Source organism: Urocampus carinirostris, chromosome 16, assembly GCF_059441175.1.
Source record: "Urocampus carinirostris isolate Australia breed hairy pipefish chromosome 16, RoL_Ucar_1.0, whole genome shotgun sequence".
Taxonomy (NCBI): Eukaryota; Metazoa; Chordata; class Actinopteri; order Syngnathiformes; family Syngnathidae; genus Urocampus; species Urocampus carinirostris.
The window spans coordinates 10,142,405-10,157,589 of record NC_142364.1 but is presented as its reverse complement, the minus strand read 5'-3'; the positions used below and the strand labels follow the sequence as shown (position 1 = coordinate 10,157,589).

Here is a 15,185-nt window from a genome sequence, read left to right as displayed (position 1 = left end):
CTGTGGCATTTGATGTTAGTTTTGCCGGAGATCAAAGCCAGGAGAGAAAGCTTACCACCTGTTGTGAGTCATCATTGTATTCATATTCAGTTTCTTTTGTCTTTTATTAGCATATTTGGTATTGGAGTAATCCAAAAGTAATTGAAAGTAATCCAGTTTAAGTAACCCTACCCAACCCTGGTTCTAAAACACGGGCTGGTGTAACAATAATCTGTGGTCTGTGCAGCCCTTTGAGACTCCTTGTTATTAAGGGCTATACAAGTAAATATGACTTGACTTGTCTGTTTAGAGTTTGTTCTCAGTCTCTAATTTGAATACACAGTATATGTCTGCGTATCGTTCTTTTAGGATTTCATTGGGTAACTAATGTATCAATCATTTGATTTGGTACAGGCTAAAGATATTCAGAGTTAAATTACCGGTACACAATATATTTTTTTATCAATACAGGCCCATAAAGGCTAATGCGGGTCGTGGATTGTGGAAAAAAAGCCTGCAATTGGCTGAGAGCAGTGTTAATCAAAAGGTCAGAGGCTAACAACCATATTGGAAGTCCTCCGATGAGTCTGTTTATTTATAAAGAGGAACTATGGAGAAACAAACTGATTACAACAAGGATTGTCAAAAGATGCAGACATGCTTTTAGGCGGATTTTTTAAAAAAAAAAAATCTGTCGGCATTTTTGAGTTGTGAAGTAAATATTTGACACTATTGGATTCACTGGACTGTAACAAGACGTTCTTGGTAAACATGATCGGCTTTATGGATTTCGGGTATCTTGTTTCAAACTGATTGTGATGTTTCTGTGATGAGTGCATTTTGAAAGGGTATTAAACAATATCTTGAATCTCAAGAGTTTAAGCCTTCTAATGGCATGAAGTATTTCAGTGACTGGTGACATTGCAAAAACAATGTTTTTTTTTTTAATCAGCTGCAAGAACGTTAACGGGTTAAAACGTTTTCAGGTGACATGCTAATTAAATTGAACCCAAAGGGAGGAAAGCTCAGTGTGGCAACTGCAATGTCAGCACACTCGAGGAAATCAACCAACGTGTAACTTGGAAACACGCAACTGAAATTTTAACAAGGCCACAGGGAATCTATTACTTGTACTGTATGCCAAACGGGTTCCTCTAATACACAGGTGTCAAACTGCCGGCCCGCGGGCCAGATCAGGCCCGCTAAGGGAATGAATCCGGCCCGCGAGACAAAGCTGAGGGAAGCGCAAGAGAAAAACGAGCTGCAGGTTGAAATATGTCCACTTGATTTTGCCAAAGCCAGGCGCCTCTCACAAACACTGTACTTGTATTTCTTTCTTTCTCTCTCTCTCTTTTACTCTCGCTCTCGTCCTCCCCTTTTCTCTCACCTTCAATCTCTCTCTCTTTCACTCACTCTGTCTCTCTTTTTCTTTCTTTGTTCCTCTTCTTCTCTTTTTCTATCTATGTCTTTTTACCTTCTTTGGCTCTCCATTCATTTTTTTCATTTTCTCTGTCTTTTCTCTCTCTCTTGCATCAACCTCCCCTTTATCCCCTTCTCTCTTTCTATTCCTGTTTGGATTTCTTTTTCTCTCTCTTTCTTTCCCCCTCTTTCACTATTCTTTTTATCTCTTTTGTTTAACATTCTCTGTCTCTCGCTCTCCTTTATCTCTCTCTCGCTTTCTTTGTCCCACCCTCCCTCTCTTTCTCTTATTTCTTTCTCTCTTTTTCTTTCTCCTCAATCTACTATGCTTTTTTTCTTTCCTTCTCTTTTTCTTTCTCTCGTTGTTTCTTTTTTTCTTTGTTTCTGTCTGTCTTTCTTTCTCTCCATATTTTTTTTTCATTCTTCCTTTTTTTCTTTCTTTCTTTCTCTCCATCTTTTCTTTTCATTTTTCCTTTTTTCTTTCTTTCCTTTTCATTCTTCCTACCTCATTAGTCCGGCCCCTGAGAGAATGTTTGTTCTATCCAGTGGCCCCCCGAGTTAAAATGAGTTTGACACCCCTGCTCTAATACAAATACATAAAATATTTTATTAACACATATAAACGTTACAAAACAGGAAGCTTGATGCAAAAATCAGTTATTCCAAATCTCGCCACTACCGACCCCAGAAAATATTACTTATATTGCTCTAAAAGTGCATAGGATTGAACAACTACAAAATATTTCTTTAGGCCGATATTAGGTTGTAGCATATATATTTATATATAAATATTCCGTTTATAAGGGATGTACAAAAATAAAAAAGTTTTTCAATCTGTGTTGTCAAGTTGCTCGTAATATGTAGTGTTTTCTCATTCAACTTGAGCAGGAGTCACCGGGTAGCTCCCTAGGATCACCTGAGTAGCCCGAGGACTTATAATAGCTCACAAGTGATGGGTCGTTATGATTTTCTAGGAAATGTGATTTCTAACTGACATGAGAAATCACTGATGTACCGTAAATTCCGGACTATAAGCCGCTACTTTTTCCCCAAACTTTCAACCCTGCGGCTTATTCAGTGATGCGGCCAATTGATGCAATTTTTCTAACGGCCGCCAGCGGCGCTTGAGTACAAAAGGTAAGATTTAGACCGGTGGAATATATGCGCCGAGGAAGACTGCAACTTCTTGGCTTGACTAGCGGCGAGAAATCTTTCACTAAAACTGGCCGCATGCAACTTTTTCGCAAGTCTGCCAGTGGATCCTGAAAGCGTGGGGCAGCATCAAAAAATCCACCATCACCAACGGGTTCCGAAAAACCGTGACGGAGAGGAGGGCACACCAGCGACAGTGACAGCGCGAGTGAGGCTGCGGGAGTATGGGATGACGTCTATTTGACACTGTTTCTTTCCGACACTGAGGAAGACGACAGTTGAAAGGAGGAAGATGAGGACGGTTTACCGTGATTTTTACTAGTACGGTATGTTTTTTTAACAGACCCGTTTACTGTGTTGCGAGCGTGTTGCTAGCGTGTTGCTACCTGCCACAGGCACCGTTTAGGACAGACCTGGGCACTCCGGTCCTGGAGGGCCGCACGTCCTGCCAGATTTTGAAGTTTGCTCTTCTTTAACTCAGGTGATACAAATTATAACCTCGTTAGCAAGCTAGCAAGTGCTCGTTAACGATACTGGTGATTGGAATCACCTGTATTGGATCAGAGAAACCTCAAAAATCATGCAGATCATGCGGCCCTCCAGGACCGGAGTGCCCTAAACTTTAGGATGAAAGTTATATTATTATTATTAAAGCTTTGAAAACTCTCTCGGTGTACCGTCTTTTTTGTAAATAAGTGTAACCAGGTATAATATGTATTTGCAACTAAATATTTTTGTCATGTATTTATTTGTATTTATTTTGGACACTTATTCTGATATTTTTAAGACGGGCGAATTAAAAAGAAGGGGCGTAACAAACGCGGGCTGACGGGAAGTGGGGACCGGTAAAGGTGAGTGTTTGTGGACACGGCGGACAATAGTGGATATATATTTTTCCCACCCTTACCTTTGGAAATATACAATTTTTTCTTTGGATTACTTTCAACGGGACCCAGACTCTGCCGGTCTGCATCAAACCTTAAGTGCCGGTATCATTTTACATTCATTTCGTCGGCTGTGATTTTTGGACTGTGTACTTTAATGAAGGATATTCAGTTACAATCGGGAGACTTAAAGTCGGGTCTGGGTAAATTTTGTATTACGTTTTTTTTTAATGTGGGGGCATGCAGCTTATATACAGGTGCGGCTTGTGTAAGTACAAAATCGGTTTTCCTCTCGAAATGTGGTGGGTGCGGCTTATAATCAGGTGCGCTCTATAGTCCGGAATTTACGGTAATCAATGTGTTTGGATACATAATTTCTGCTAAAATGATATTTTAAATTTAGCCTTTAAAGTTCTGGAAGATCTCGGCCGCGTCCAGCCAGGTCCGGAAGCAGGCCAGGCCCCGGTCTCGGATCTGCTTGCGGCCTTTGTCCGTTATCACATCGCCGTTGTCCTTCACGATCACCAGTTTGGGTACGGCTGTGATGTTGTAGCGCTTTTTCAGCTCGCTGCAGCCACAAAAGACAAAATCGGATCAGTGAGCTTGATGTGGGCGTTATTATAGGGTTACAACAGTGTAATTATATATGTATCACGGGTCTCCAACGTGGTGCCCGTGGGCACCATGGTGCCCCCTACAGACAGCTGAAATTCCCGCAGACCTGTTCTGAAAATAGCTAACCAATGTTGATTTTCTAGTAAAATGATTTTTTTAGTGGTTGATTGTCTGTGAGCGGCACAGTTCTAAGGTTTTGGAAACCTCCTGTGTGGGTTTAAATCCAGCTACCGGACTTCCTGTGCGGAGTTTGTATGTTCTCCCCCGTGCTTGCGTGGTTTTCCTCCCACATTCCAAAGACATTGTTGACTGTTTTTGGATGTGTATTTCTCAGATTTACATGCTATGAAATTAACCTGTTTTTATTTAGGAATATAAAAACCATCATCACACACATACACATAATCACGTTTCAAAGATCAGTGTAATTCCATTTTCTTTATAAATACGTTTCTCAATTTTATTTCAATTTCTTGTCAAGTCGCGCTTATGTGTGACTTCATTTCCTGTTTATGTGTCAAGAAAATAAACCACGCCTACTGACCGATTGGGGGGAGTTCGGCCGGGGATTCTGGGAAGATGGCTGCTATTTAAAAAAGCTGTACGGAATTTGGAACTTTGCTACTTGTTGCCGGCATCTTCTGGCTTGCTGCCTTCGTATGTTCGTTCATGATGCGTGTTACTTGGAACGCTTAAATAAAATCTTCTTTTTTCATCAATCTTCGGGTTTAGGTTGACGATTGGAGTGTACTTGAAGAAGTCCACTTCTTACTTTCATGCCCCACTAACAAACGGAAAAGGAAAAAAAACGCGGTGTTGAGCATGGCATCACTCTTCAGCACTCCCCCCGTTCCTTCAACCTAATGAGTTCCGCCCTGAACAGCTTTGCTAAAAGCAATACGAAAGCAGATGGAGGTAGTGGAAAATAAAACATAAGGACTCTTTGAACTCATTTGGATACTTAGTGGAGAACATACATAACTTTCAACTTTTTATGGACACCTCAAACAACCCCACCTTTAAATAAATCCTAAATTAAAATGTATCAAATATGGCCTATTTGATTCAAACCTTCCAGTGTGGAGTTTGCATGTTCTCCCCGTGCTTGCGTGGGTTTCCTCCGGGCACTCTGGTTTCCTCCCACATTCCAAAAACATGCATTTCTGGTCAAATTGGCCTGTCTAAATTGTCCCTAGGTGTGAATGAGCAAGTGAGTTGTCTGTCTCTGTGTGCCCTGCGACTGGCTGGAAACCAGTTCAGGGTGTCCCTTGCCCACTGCCCAAAGATAGCTGGGATGAGCTCCAGCACCCCCGCGACCCTACTGAGGATAAGCAGTGCAGATAATGGATGGATTAATGGCCTATTTGATCAAAATTTTGCAAATTTCAATTTAGACTATCGTTAAATATTTGAAATACTTTTAAGGGGCAGTGTGTAATAATAAGTGCCTCCTAGTGGTAAAAACACATTTGATCAGTAGAATAAAAATATTACATTAGAATACTAGGCAAAAATACAAAATCTAACATATCAATGTACATTTTCGTTAAAAAAAAAACCTAGGTCGATTTATTTGTCTTATTTTAGACAACAGTGCCATCTAGTGCTCAAATATTACACATTGGGGCTTATTAAATTGAAAAAAAGTTTGAAATGAGCATTTGTTTGCCACCAAAAGATTATTTTAGTGGTATTTTACTCCACTGACGTTGTTTTTTTTTACTTTTTTGTTTGCAGCTTGCATTTATTTAGTTAGAATTACTTGCTTTTAACTTGCTCTGATGATCGTATTCGATAATTTCCAAATAATTAAATGAACCTTACCATACAAACCTCCAAAATTTAATTAATAATAAAAAAAAATCTTAGATTTATTACGATTATTTTTCTAATATTGGCTCAAACCAAAAGCTTTGTGTTTTATGAAGCAAAAATGCACATAAAAGTTGCGTTGTTGTATTGTAGACACTGTGCAAAAGGATTTGCAGTCAGATCTTGAGTCCGGGATTAAGGAAAAGGCAGGGTGACCTCGATAAGCCATTTAGCAAGGCATTACAAGTGGAACCTCGGTTTTCGAACGCCTCTCAGTTCGAACAAATCGGTTCTCGACCAAAAATTTCGAGAAATTCTTGCTCCGCTTTTCGTTCAAAAAATCGGAGTTCGAACACCGGTACGCTAGGGGTACGAGTGTAGATTGCCCCCACCCCTTGTGAAGAACTGTTGTCACGGCAACGCACACTCCTTTTCTGTTTTCGTTTTTCAAAAGCGGTGAAGGGAGTGTTTTAACCCCTAATTATGCCTCTGAAGAAGGTTGGTGCAAGCAGCAAAGTTGCTACAGGTGAAAAAAGAGGAGTAGTGCGTACAACTATTGCATTTAAGAAAGAAATAATAGCAAAATATGAAGAAGGTGTGCGAGTTTCCTTTCTTTCAGGAATACATCATGGCTTCTGCCGACCGGTAAGAAATCCTATTCATAATTCTTTTCTTTATCCTTTAACCGCTCACCACTTGTTGTGGGGACCCGGGTGCTAAATGACGTATAAACTACCTGATTTTTTTATTTTTACACGTTCATGTTAGCGTAATCTTTCGTACGGAAGATTACGCTAACGCGAACGTACGATTAGCCTGGGTTAGCTTTACGTTAAATATTCAAGATAAACATTCAGGGTGTTGGAACGGATTAAAACAATTTTACATTACTTTTAATGGGAAAAAACGGCTTCGGTGATCGTACAAATCGGTTTTCGTACAAAGAAATGGAACGGATTACGGTCGAGAACCGAGGTTCCACTGTATATGCAAATAACAAAGATGCACACTAAAAATATGAAGAAAAACACATGAATTTGGTCACTGACTGCTTGTAATCGTCCGTCCAGGGCAGGGCCAGCCAGTCGCCGTGCATGTCGTGGTAATACTCCACCATGTCGTCAACGGATTTATCGGAGGAGATGAAAACCACCTCGAATTGTGAGGGAGGGTCGGCTTCCTCCACCAGTTCCGTGTAAAAGTCGCACAAAACGGGCGTGAAATCCCGGCACGGGGGGCACCATCCGGCCGAGAAGTAGATGCCCACCACTTTGTTCCGCAAAGCCTCCTCGGGATCCACGAAGTCGCCGTCTTTATTGAGCAACGGCCGGCCGGCGAACACTTCCGCCATGACTGAAAAAAGACCTTTTTTAAAGCACTTTTTGATTCGATTGTGGCTCTTTTTCCGTGTTTATCTTCTTAGTCTGTTAACCACGCCCTAATCCACTGGTGACCAATAAGAGATTGATTTAGCAGTGACGTCATGGCCATGTGGTTTTTTTTTTCACAAGATGCGTTTGAAAGCCGAGTGAATATCGGTGATTCGACTTTCAATTTTCTTTAACTTTTTGTTCGAAATTATTCGGCATAATTAAATTGAAATAGTTGTTAAAATTGGATTGATAGTTAATACTTTTAAAATTTCTTTTTGGAAAAACTTTATTTTATATCTCAAGTCAAATCGAAATATCATGTATTTGCATTGCTCGTTTACGACACTAAAATGCAACTGAAGGTGCTGTATAAAAACATTCATATGTCTCATCTTATCTCATTAGCTGCACCGCTTATCCTCAGTAGGGTCGCAGGGGTGCAGGAGCCCATCCCAGCAATCACTGGGCAGTGGTCAGGGGACACCCTGAACTGGTTGCCAGCCAATCGCAGGGCACAAACAGTAAATTTAGAAAAATAAAATCACCTCTCCCCATCCAACATGTCAAAATAATGGTGCTCTAATTTAAAACTGAAAAAAAATCATGCATTGTGTTTTCTGGATTTTTCTTTTTAGTTTATCTCTCTCACAGTGGACATTTCAGACCCCTCCATGATTTCTAAGTGAGAAATAGCATAATGGCAGGGTGTTCAAATACTTATTTTTTTCACTATATATATATATATATATATATATATATATATATATATATATATATATATATATATATATATATATATATATATATATATATATATATATATACCGGTATATATATATATATTAAAAACGACAACTACAGAACAAAAATTCTAAAATGTGAAATACAGTGTCGAGAAAAAGTATTTGCCCCCCTTCTGATTCCCGTGTTTTTTTATATTTATCATTTGCAAAGGTTCAGATGCATCCATCCATCCATCCATTATCTGCGACGCTTATCCTCAGTAGGGTCACGGGGGTGTTGGAGCCCATCCCAGCCATCTTCAGGCAGTGGGCAGGGGACACCCTGAACTGGTTGCCAGCCAATCGCAGGGCACACAGGGACAGACAACTCGCTCGCTCATTCACACTTAGGGACAATTTGGACCAGGCAATTAACCTGACATGCATGTTTTTGAGATGAGGGAGGAAACCCTCGCAAGCACGGGGAAAACATGCAAACTCCACACAGGAAGGTTCGATCTCATGACCTCAGAGCTGTGCCACAAATGCTCTACCCTCTCAGCCGCCGTGCCGCCAGGTTTCAGATCATCAAACCAATTTTAAAGTCGCACAGAGAAAACCAAAGATAATGAGTCTTTCTCAACACTGTGGAGGAATTTTGGCCCACTCTTCTTTGCAAAAAAAAAAAAACGCTCATTTAAGGTCACACCACAGCATTTCAATTGGATTTAAACCTGAACTTGGTCACTCTAGAACCTTTATACCTTCATTTTGGTTTTAGCCGTTCAGAGGTGGACTTGCTGGTCTGTTTTAGATCGTTGTCCTGCTACATGATCCAAAAGGTTGAGGGCACGAACCGATGGCCGGACGTTCTTCTTCAGGATCTTCTGGCAAACACCGGAATCTATGACTCCGTCAACTACAAGTGGTCCTGGTTCTGAGGCAGCAAAGCAGCCCCAATAACAGAATTAAAAATAACACCGACATATTTTAACAGTTTCTCTCTCTGACTTTAAGGGCCAATGACCAAGAATTCTTCTTTACCTGTAGGAAGTTCTCTGCCACCCAAGACTTTCTATCTAAACTGAATTTTGAAACCTCTAGGACTTTCCTACTCTTGGAGCCGAAGGGCCACTCGGAAAGAACGGAAGAGGTCAGCGCTTCCTTCCTGGAGCCGGCCTTCGCTTTCCGTTCCAGAGAATGAGACAGGAAAACCGCAGAGACTTGGACTGTTCGCTCTCACGACGTCTCCCAGCAACATGAGCTCCAATTCCAGTTTAACCAGTATGCGACGACTGGTGGAACAGCTGAAAATGGAAGCCGGCGTGGAGAGGATCAAGGTAAGAGAAACAGCTCATTTAAAAAATGAAAAACTTGATTTTTACACAAAATGTTCACGTTCCATAAAAAGAAGTGTGCGGCTGGAAATAGACTATATAATAAATATTAATATGTCAAGGACCGGAACAGGATCAGGACCCAAACGCGTGACGTTCTCACACAGGCCTTTTATTCCACGGGAAATGGGGAGTCATGCACGTTAGGCAGCGGTCTGGCGTGGAAAGACAGGAAGCCAGAGACTGACGAGATCGATACCAATTGCCCGAGCAGATATCGGACAGATGGGGTCAATACCAGACTGGACGGGACAGACAGGATTGATTTTGAAACAGGGTATCAAAATTAAACAGGACAAACTAGATGGGAACGGAAACTGGAGAGAATAATAAACAGGACAAAAATAGGAAACGAAACTGGAAACCGGGCAGCATGGCGGCGCAATGGTTAGCGCGTGTGCGGCACAGTTTTAAGGTCTTGGGAACATCCTGTGTGGGTTCAAATCCAGCTACCGGACTTCCTGTGCGGAGTTTGTATGTTCTCCCCGTGCTTGCGTGGGTTTCCTCCGGGCATTCCAAAGACATGCATTTCAGGTGGATTGGCCAAATTGTCCCTAGGTGTGAATGAGCGAGCGAGTTGTCTGTCCTTGTGTGCCCTGCGATTGGCTGGCAACCAGTTCAGGGTGTCCCCTGCCCACTGCCCGACGATTGCTGGGATGGGCTCCAGCACCCCCGCGACCCTACTGAGGATAAGCGGTGCAGCTAATGAGATGAGATGAGATGAGATGAGATGAGATGAGATGAGAAACGGGAAACCGATATTAAGCAGGACAAAATAAACGGGAACAATACCGGACAGGAAATACCAACGGGAAACAGGACCCACGTCTTGCGGGGAAGAGGTTCGTTGACGGACTGACATAAGGAGAGTGACAGGACTGGGTTTAAATAGCAGGGAAGCCAATTTGTCAACGAGCAGCAGCTGGCGCCACACGGGCGGGGTCAATTGGGCGCCGTGGCAACCGTGACAAAAATATATATAAGAAAAATATTACTTAGGAAGATCTATATGAGCTAAATCTTGTTTTTTAGATTCAAAGGTATCAGGTCAGATACTACAGTAAAATATTTTTTGGAAGTACTTCAATTGAAGATTACATCAGAGCAGGGTGGGCAATTATTTGGAATCGGGGGCCACATTGGTTTAAAAACTTGGCCAGGGGGCCGATCCTCGAGACCTTTTCCATTGTTCATTTCTAAATAAATATAAATTCAGTCATTTACATTTTGTAAGTCTTTATCATTGTATATTCATTTTGAAATGCTCAGAATTTTTTTTAGTATTACTGTATTACTCTAGTAAATTTGCAGCCTGATCCTTAGTATTTTTTAGTATTCTCTAGATTTTTGTAGTATTTTTGTAGTATTTCTGCAGAAGTATTTTTCTGGTATTTTCATAGTAGTATCCTTGGAATATTTCTGTAGTATTTTTGTAGTATTAACATAGCAGAAATATTTTAGTATATCTGTAGTATTTTGTAGTATTACTGTAGTTATATTTTTTTAATATTTCTGCCATAATGTTTCGCTATGAGTATTTTTATAGTATCTCTGACGTAGTATTTATGTAGTAGTATTTTTGTATTATAGTATCACTGTAGTATTTCTGTAGAAATAATTTTGCAGTATTTCTGTAGTATTTCCATAGTAGTGTTTTTGCAGTAATTCTTTAGCATTATGTTATATTATACTGATTGATTTTTTATAGTCTTTCTGTAATTGTATATCTGTAGTAGTATTTCTGTATTACAGTATTACTGTAGTAGTATTTTTGTATTTTTCTGTGGTATCCTTTCTCTTCGGACTGAAAGTACAAAATATATATTATGTTCCTGTTTTGTCATTTTGTAGTATTTTCTGTAGTTTTTCTATCATATATATATATATATAACCAGAACAAAGGGTAGACCCAATCGCATAACGTTTCTCACAAGTTTATTGAGAGAGAGAGGAAGGGCAGCTGCCGCGATCCGGTCCTCGCTAGACACGGGAAGCAAGTCGCCCTCGCAATCGGATCCTGATCTGAATACGCAAGTGGATTTTCCGTAGCGGGAGATGGCGGTGTCAGGGACGGAAAAACAGGTCGATAGCCGGGACAGGAGAGCAAAAACGTGGTCGGGATCAAAAATGGTTCGTTGCCGGAGACAAACGGGGAGATCAGGAACGGGCAGGTGGAAAAACGGGTGCAAAAACGGGACAGGTGGGAGTTAGGGTCAAAAAAGGCTTGCCTTGTATCAACAGAGGTTTGCAGACGGACTGACAACAGGAGAGTGACAGGACTGGGTTTAAATAGGAACAGGGAGCCAAATGAGCGAGCACAGGTGATTACAATCGGTAATCATGACAAGGTTTGGCCAACCCTGCATCAGAGCATATGCTCCAAAAAAATCTCCACCTTCAAATAATAATTACATATTTACTAATCTAAAAATTCTAATTTTAGGTGTCGCAGGCAGCCACGGAGCTGCAGCAGTTTTGCCTGCAAAACGCAGGCAGGGATGCCTTGCTCGTGGGCGTCCCGGCAGGAAGCAACCCCTTCCGGGAGCCGCGATCCTGCACAGTGGTGTGATGACCAACCGAGCCGGGAAAGGAAACATTGCCCCCTCAAATAGGCCGCCGGGCTGCATCTGAAACCTCTCAGGGTTGAACTGGTTTTAAAAATTAAAATTCAAAATGAATTGAATATATCATTTATTTGTGTCCTTTCGTCCATATAGATTTTTTTGGGCTTGTTGCTAGTTCAAATGCCGTAAATTCCGGACTATAAGTCACAAATTTAAGGAAGACACTCAACTTTGTTTTCGTACAAAATGAACTCAATGGGGGGCTTGTGTGGGAGGCGTCACGCATTTGGGTCCTGATCCTGTTCCGGTTCTTGACAATTTCCGTAAATCAAGCTCCATTTTATGCCTCTAAGGGGATATCCATTTTGCTACTTGTTGACTGAAAATAATCACATTTGCTGATTTTAGAGTAGCTGCGGAGGTAGTGTCCTCGTCTTGGAATCAAGGTCGCAGGTTCGATTCCCGGCTCCTCTGTGTTATATGGCGAAGTGTCCTTGAGCAAGACACTAAACCCCTAATGCTACCGATGTGAGTCTGTGTGTGAATGGGTAAGTGTGAAGCACATTGTAAAGCGCTTTGGAAGGTCTTCATTGACTTGAAAAGCGCTATATAAACGCAGACCATTGACATTCACGTCCATTTCTTACATTTAAAATAAATCAGCGGGGATGTCACGGGACCGGACCAGATCGGAGGCAGGAGGCAGGAAGGGAGAACTCATTCGCGTTAACGATCAGATACTTTTATTAAGGAAATAAAAGTCGTCCAACACTCAGGGACAAAACAAAACAAAAACAGGCTTACAGGCAAACAGGAACTTAGACTAGGAATACTCACAAAACAGGCTTTTACTCAGAACGGGCAAACACAGGATTCCTCAAGTCAAACAGAACAGATTAATGCAGAACAGAAAACGCAATGAACCAGCAACCGGCAATACCCAAAACCCCCCTTAAGAAGCACACACGCAAATTAGACAATCTGCTACAGCCGGTGCCCAGGGGGCGGGGCCAGCCCGTCGCCACGGCGACCATGCTGGACATGACAGGCAAGCAGCCGCCAACTAGATTTTTCCTCGTAGGAGATGTGGTCCGCGGTGTATGCTGGGATACATATGCCGGCATTTCATTTCCCAGCCAATGTGTCAATCATCATTTGAATCGATCACTATTGGCTAAAGTTATTTAGAGGTAAAGGGGGTGGATCCTTTTTATCATTTACAGGCTCGCATAGGCTAAAGGGGCAAAACAAAGCCTGCAATTGGCCGAAAAAGATGAATGTGAATAGCAAGTTTGGTTGTCTACGGCATAGAGGAAACATGTTTTACCATTCTGTATTTGTAAATATTTTACTCTCCTGGATTTACTACACTCATGGATATAAGAGGACCATGGTTGCACATTATTATTGAACGACTTCGGTGAGCTACTCCGGCTATATATTTTCCCAGTATCTTGTTTCCGAGTGATATCGATGTTTCTGTGATGGGTCTTTTTTCAAATTAAACTCAATTCCAAGTGTTTATTGTCATATGCACAGTAAAATTGCGAGCGAAAAAGAAAATAGAAACTAAGGAATGGTTGGCATTTCTTGAATCTCAAGACTTTAACCTTCCGAATGATATTTGGAACGATGCATTTGAGTGACATCGTACGGACACTGTTTCCGTATATGTCTGAGACACGTATTTGCTTCTTTGCAAGCTTTGGGAATGTTAAGGGGCTAATAAGTTGGACTGAACTATCTGACTGTTTTGTCGACGTTCCCATTGTAGCGCCTTATAATCCGGTGCGCCTTATGTATGGAAGATATAGGACCAAAAACTATTTTTTGGGGGTGCGCCCCATAACCCGGTGCGCCCTATAGTGCGGAAAATACGGTAGTTGCCATGCAGGGCTGCTATCGGTGTGTGAGTGTGTGTGTGAATGGGAGGTCTTCATTGACTTGAAAAGCGCTATATAAACGCAGACCATTGACATTGACATTCATGTCCATTTCTTACATTTAAAATAAATCAGCGGGGAAATGTCTAGAACAGAAAAGTAGCACATTGTGCCACGATGAAGACCGTTGATCTCAATCAACTAGCTCAGCATTTAATCACTAAAATAATTTTTAAATTGGCAATAATATATATGACAAAAATCATTGTACATAAATGCTCGGAGTCTTTCGAACAAGTAGTATCGGCTGATTGAATATTCTAGGATAGCAACACTATATTTTTCCTATCAGGACGAAAATTGTTATGTCATATTAGGCTGCAATCAGTCTGATAACCGTCAGCCTGATAAATATTGTGTACTCATCATGTTTAATGAGGTTTTTGTGTAGTAGTAGCAATACTTAATCTCCTCTCTAACACTTTGGCATGTGTGCAAGGGATGGGAGATCTTAAGATCAGTCGTATGGCTCACCTAAAGGCTGCTGTGATTCTACGGGCTTTTGAATTTTAGTCAGTCAGTACAGACATTCAGTTGTGTTTTATAGAATATTTTTGGCGCTTTTCTGTTTGAATAATAATGCTAACTTATAACATTGTCATGATTGCTGATTTAGCGCACCTGCGGCTGCTTAATTGGTGCCAACAGCCTGGACAGCTGATTGGCTGATGCTCTCTTTTTAAACCCCCGGATTCCAAGAAGAAGCTGTCAGATCGTTATGCGAACTGTTGCCGTCAGCTCAGTAAGCCTTTTCGTCCGACTCTGTTCCTGACCTGCTTTTCTCTGCCTGATCTTCGTTGCTAATCTGATTCTGGACCTGACTTCACCCCGTTCTGCCTGCCTGTTACCTGACCTGTTTTGCCCCGTTACCTACCTGCTTCCTGCTACCGACCTCGCTTATGATCTCGACACCGTCTTTGATCTCCAGTCCCGGCCTACGACTTGCTATTCCCGCTAGTCTCTGAACCTCCTCGCACCGCTCGCTCCTTTTGTTTGTCAGCCATCGGATCGTGGAAGCAAGCCTTACTCTCCCTCTTTATTAATAAAAACTGAGAAAACGAGCGCTATTGGGTCCTGTGTCAGTTTTTGGTCTGTGACAAACATATTGACTGCTGCGCTAGTTGATGAAAATTGACAGCTGGGGGGTGTCTTAATCACTGCACGATGTGTGACTTTGCTGTTTTAGACATTTCCCCGCTGATTCCTTCAAGAAGGCGATCTTACTCCATAGGCCGGTTATGGCATGTGATCAAATTTTTACCATCTCACGGACTCTGTCATGAATGTAGAACGCAGTATAAAATACATTTGTGGAAAAAAAACCT

General features: G+C 41.5%; 2 protein-coding genes across 2 annotated transcripts; one reads left to right on the top strand and one right to left on the bottom strand.

Annotated features, from left to right (window-relative positions):
* Nucleotides 1–3,171: 3,171 nt before the first annotated feature.
* Nucleotides 3,172–7,303, bottom strand: nxnl2 (nucleoredoxin like 2). Its single transcript, XM_088356147.1, has 2 exons — nucleotides 6,911–7,303; nucleotides 3,172–4,002 (listed from the first exon to the last, which is right to left on the bottom strand). The coding sequence occupies exons 1-2, from the start codon at nucleotides 7,210–7,212 to the stop codon at nucleotides 3,834–3,836; spliced, it is 471 nt and encodes a 156-aa protein (XP_088212273.1). The 5' UTR covers nucleotides 7,213–7,303; the 3' UTR covers nucleotides 3,172–3,833.
* Nucleotides 7,304–9,144: 1,841 nt separating this feature from the next.
* Nucleotides 9,145–11,985, top strand: gng10 (guanine nucleotide binding protein (G protein), gamma 10). Its single transcript, XM_088356140.1, has 2 exons — nucleotides 9,145–9,296; nucleotides 11,797–11,985. The coding sequence occupies exons 1-2, from the start codon at nucleotides 9,216–9,218 to the stop codon at nucleotides 11,920–11,922; spliced, it is 207 nt and encodes a 68-aa protein (XP_088212266.1). The 5' UTR covers nucleotides 9,145–9,215; the 3' UTR covers nucleotides 11,923–11,985.
* The last annotated feature ends 3,200 nt before the right edge of the window (nucleotides 11,986–15,185 follow it).

Bases quoted from the DNA above. Each gene is read 5' to 3' on its own strand.
- gng10 (XM_088356140.1), top strand. From the start codon at position 9,216: ATGAGCTCCAATTCCAGTTTAACCAGTATGCGACGACTGGTGGAACAG. The intron at 9,297-11,796 runs GTAAGAGAAACA...TTCTAATTTTAG, and splicing joins CCGGCGTGGAGAGGATCAAG to GTGTCGCAGGCAGCCACGGA.
- nxnl2 (XM_088356147.1), bottom strand. From the start codon at position 7,212: ATGGCGGAAGTGTTCGCCGGCCGGCCGTTGCTCAATAAAGACGGCGAC. The intron at 4,003-6,910 runs GTCAGTGACCAA...TTGTGGCTGCAG, and splicing joins TGGACGGACGATTACAAGCA to CGAGCTGAAAAAGCGCTACA.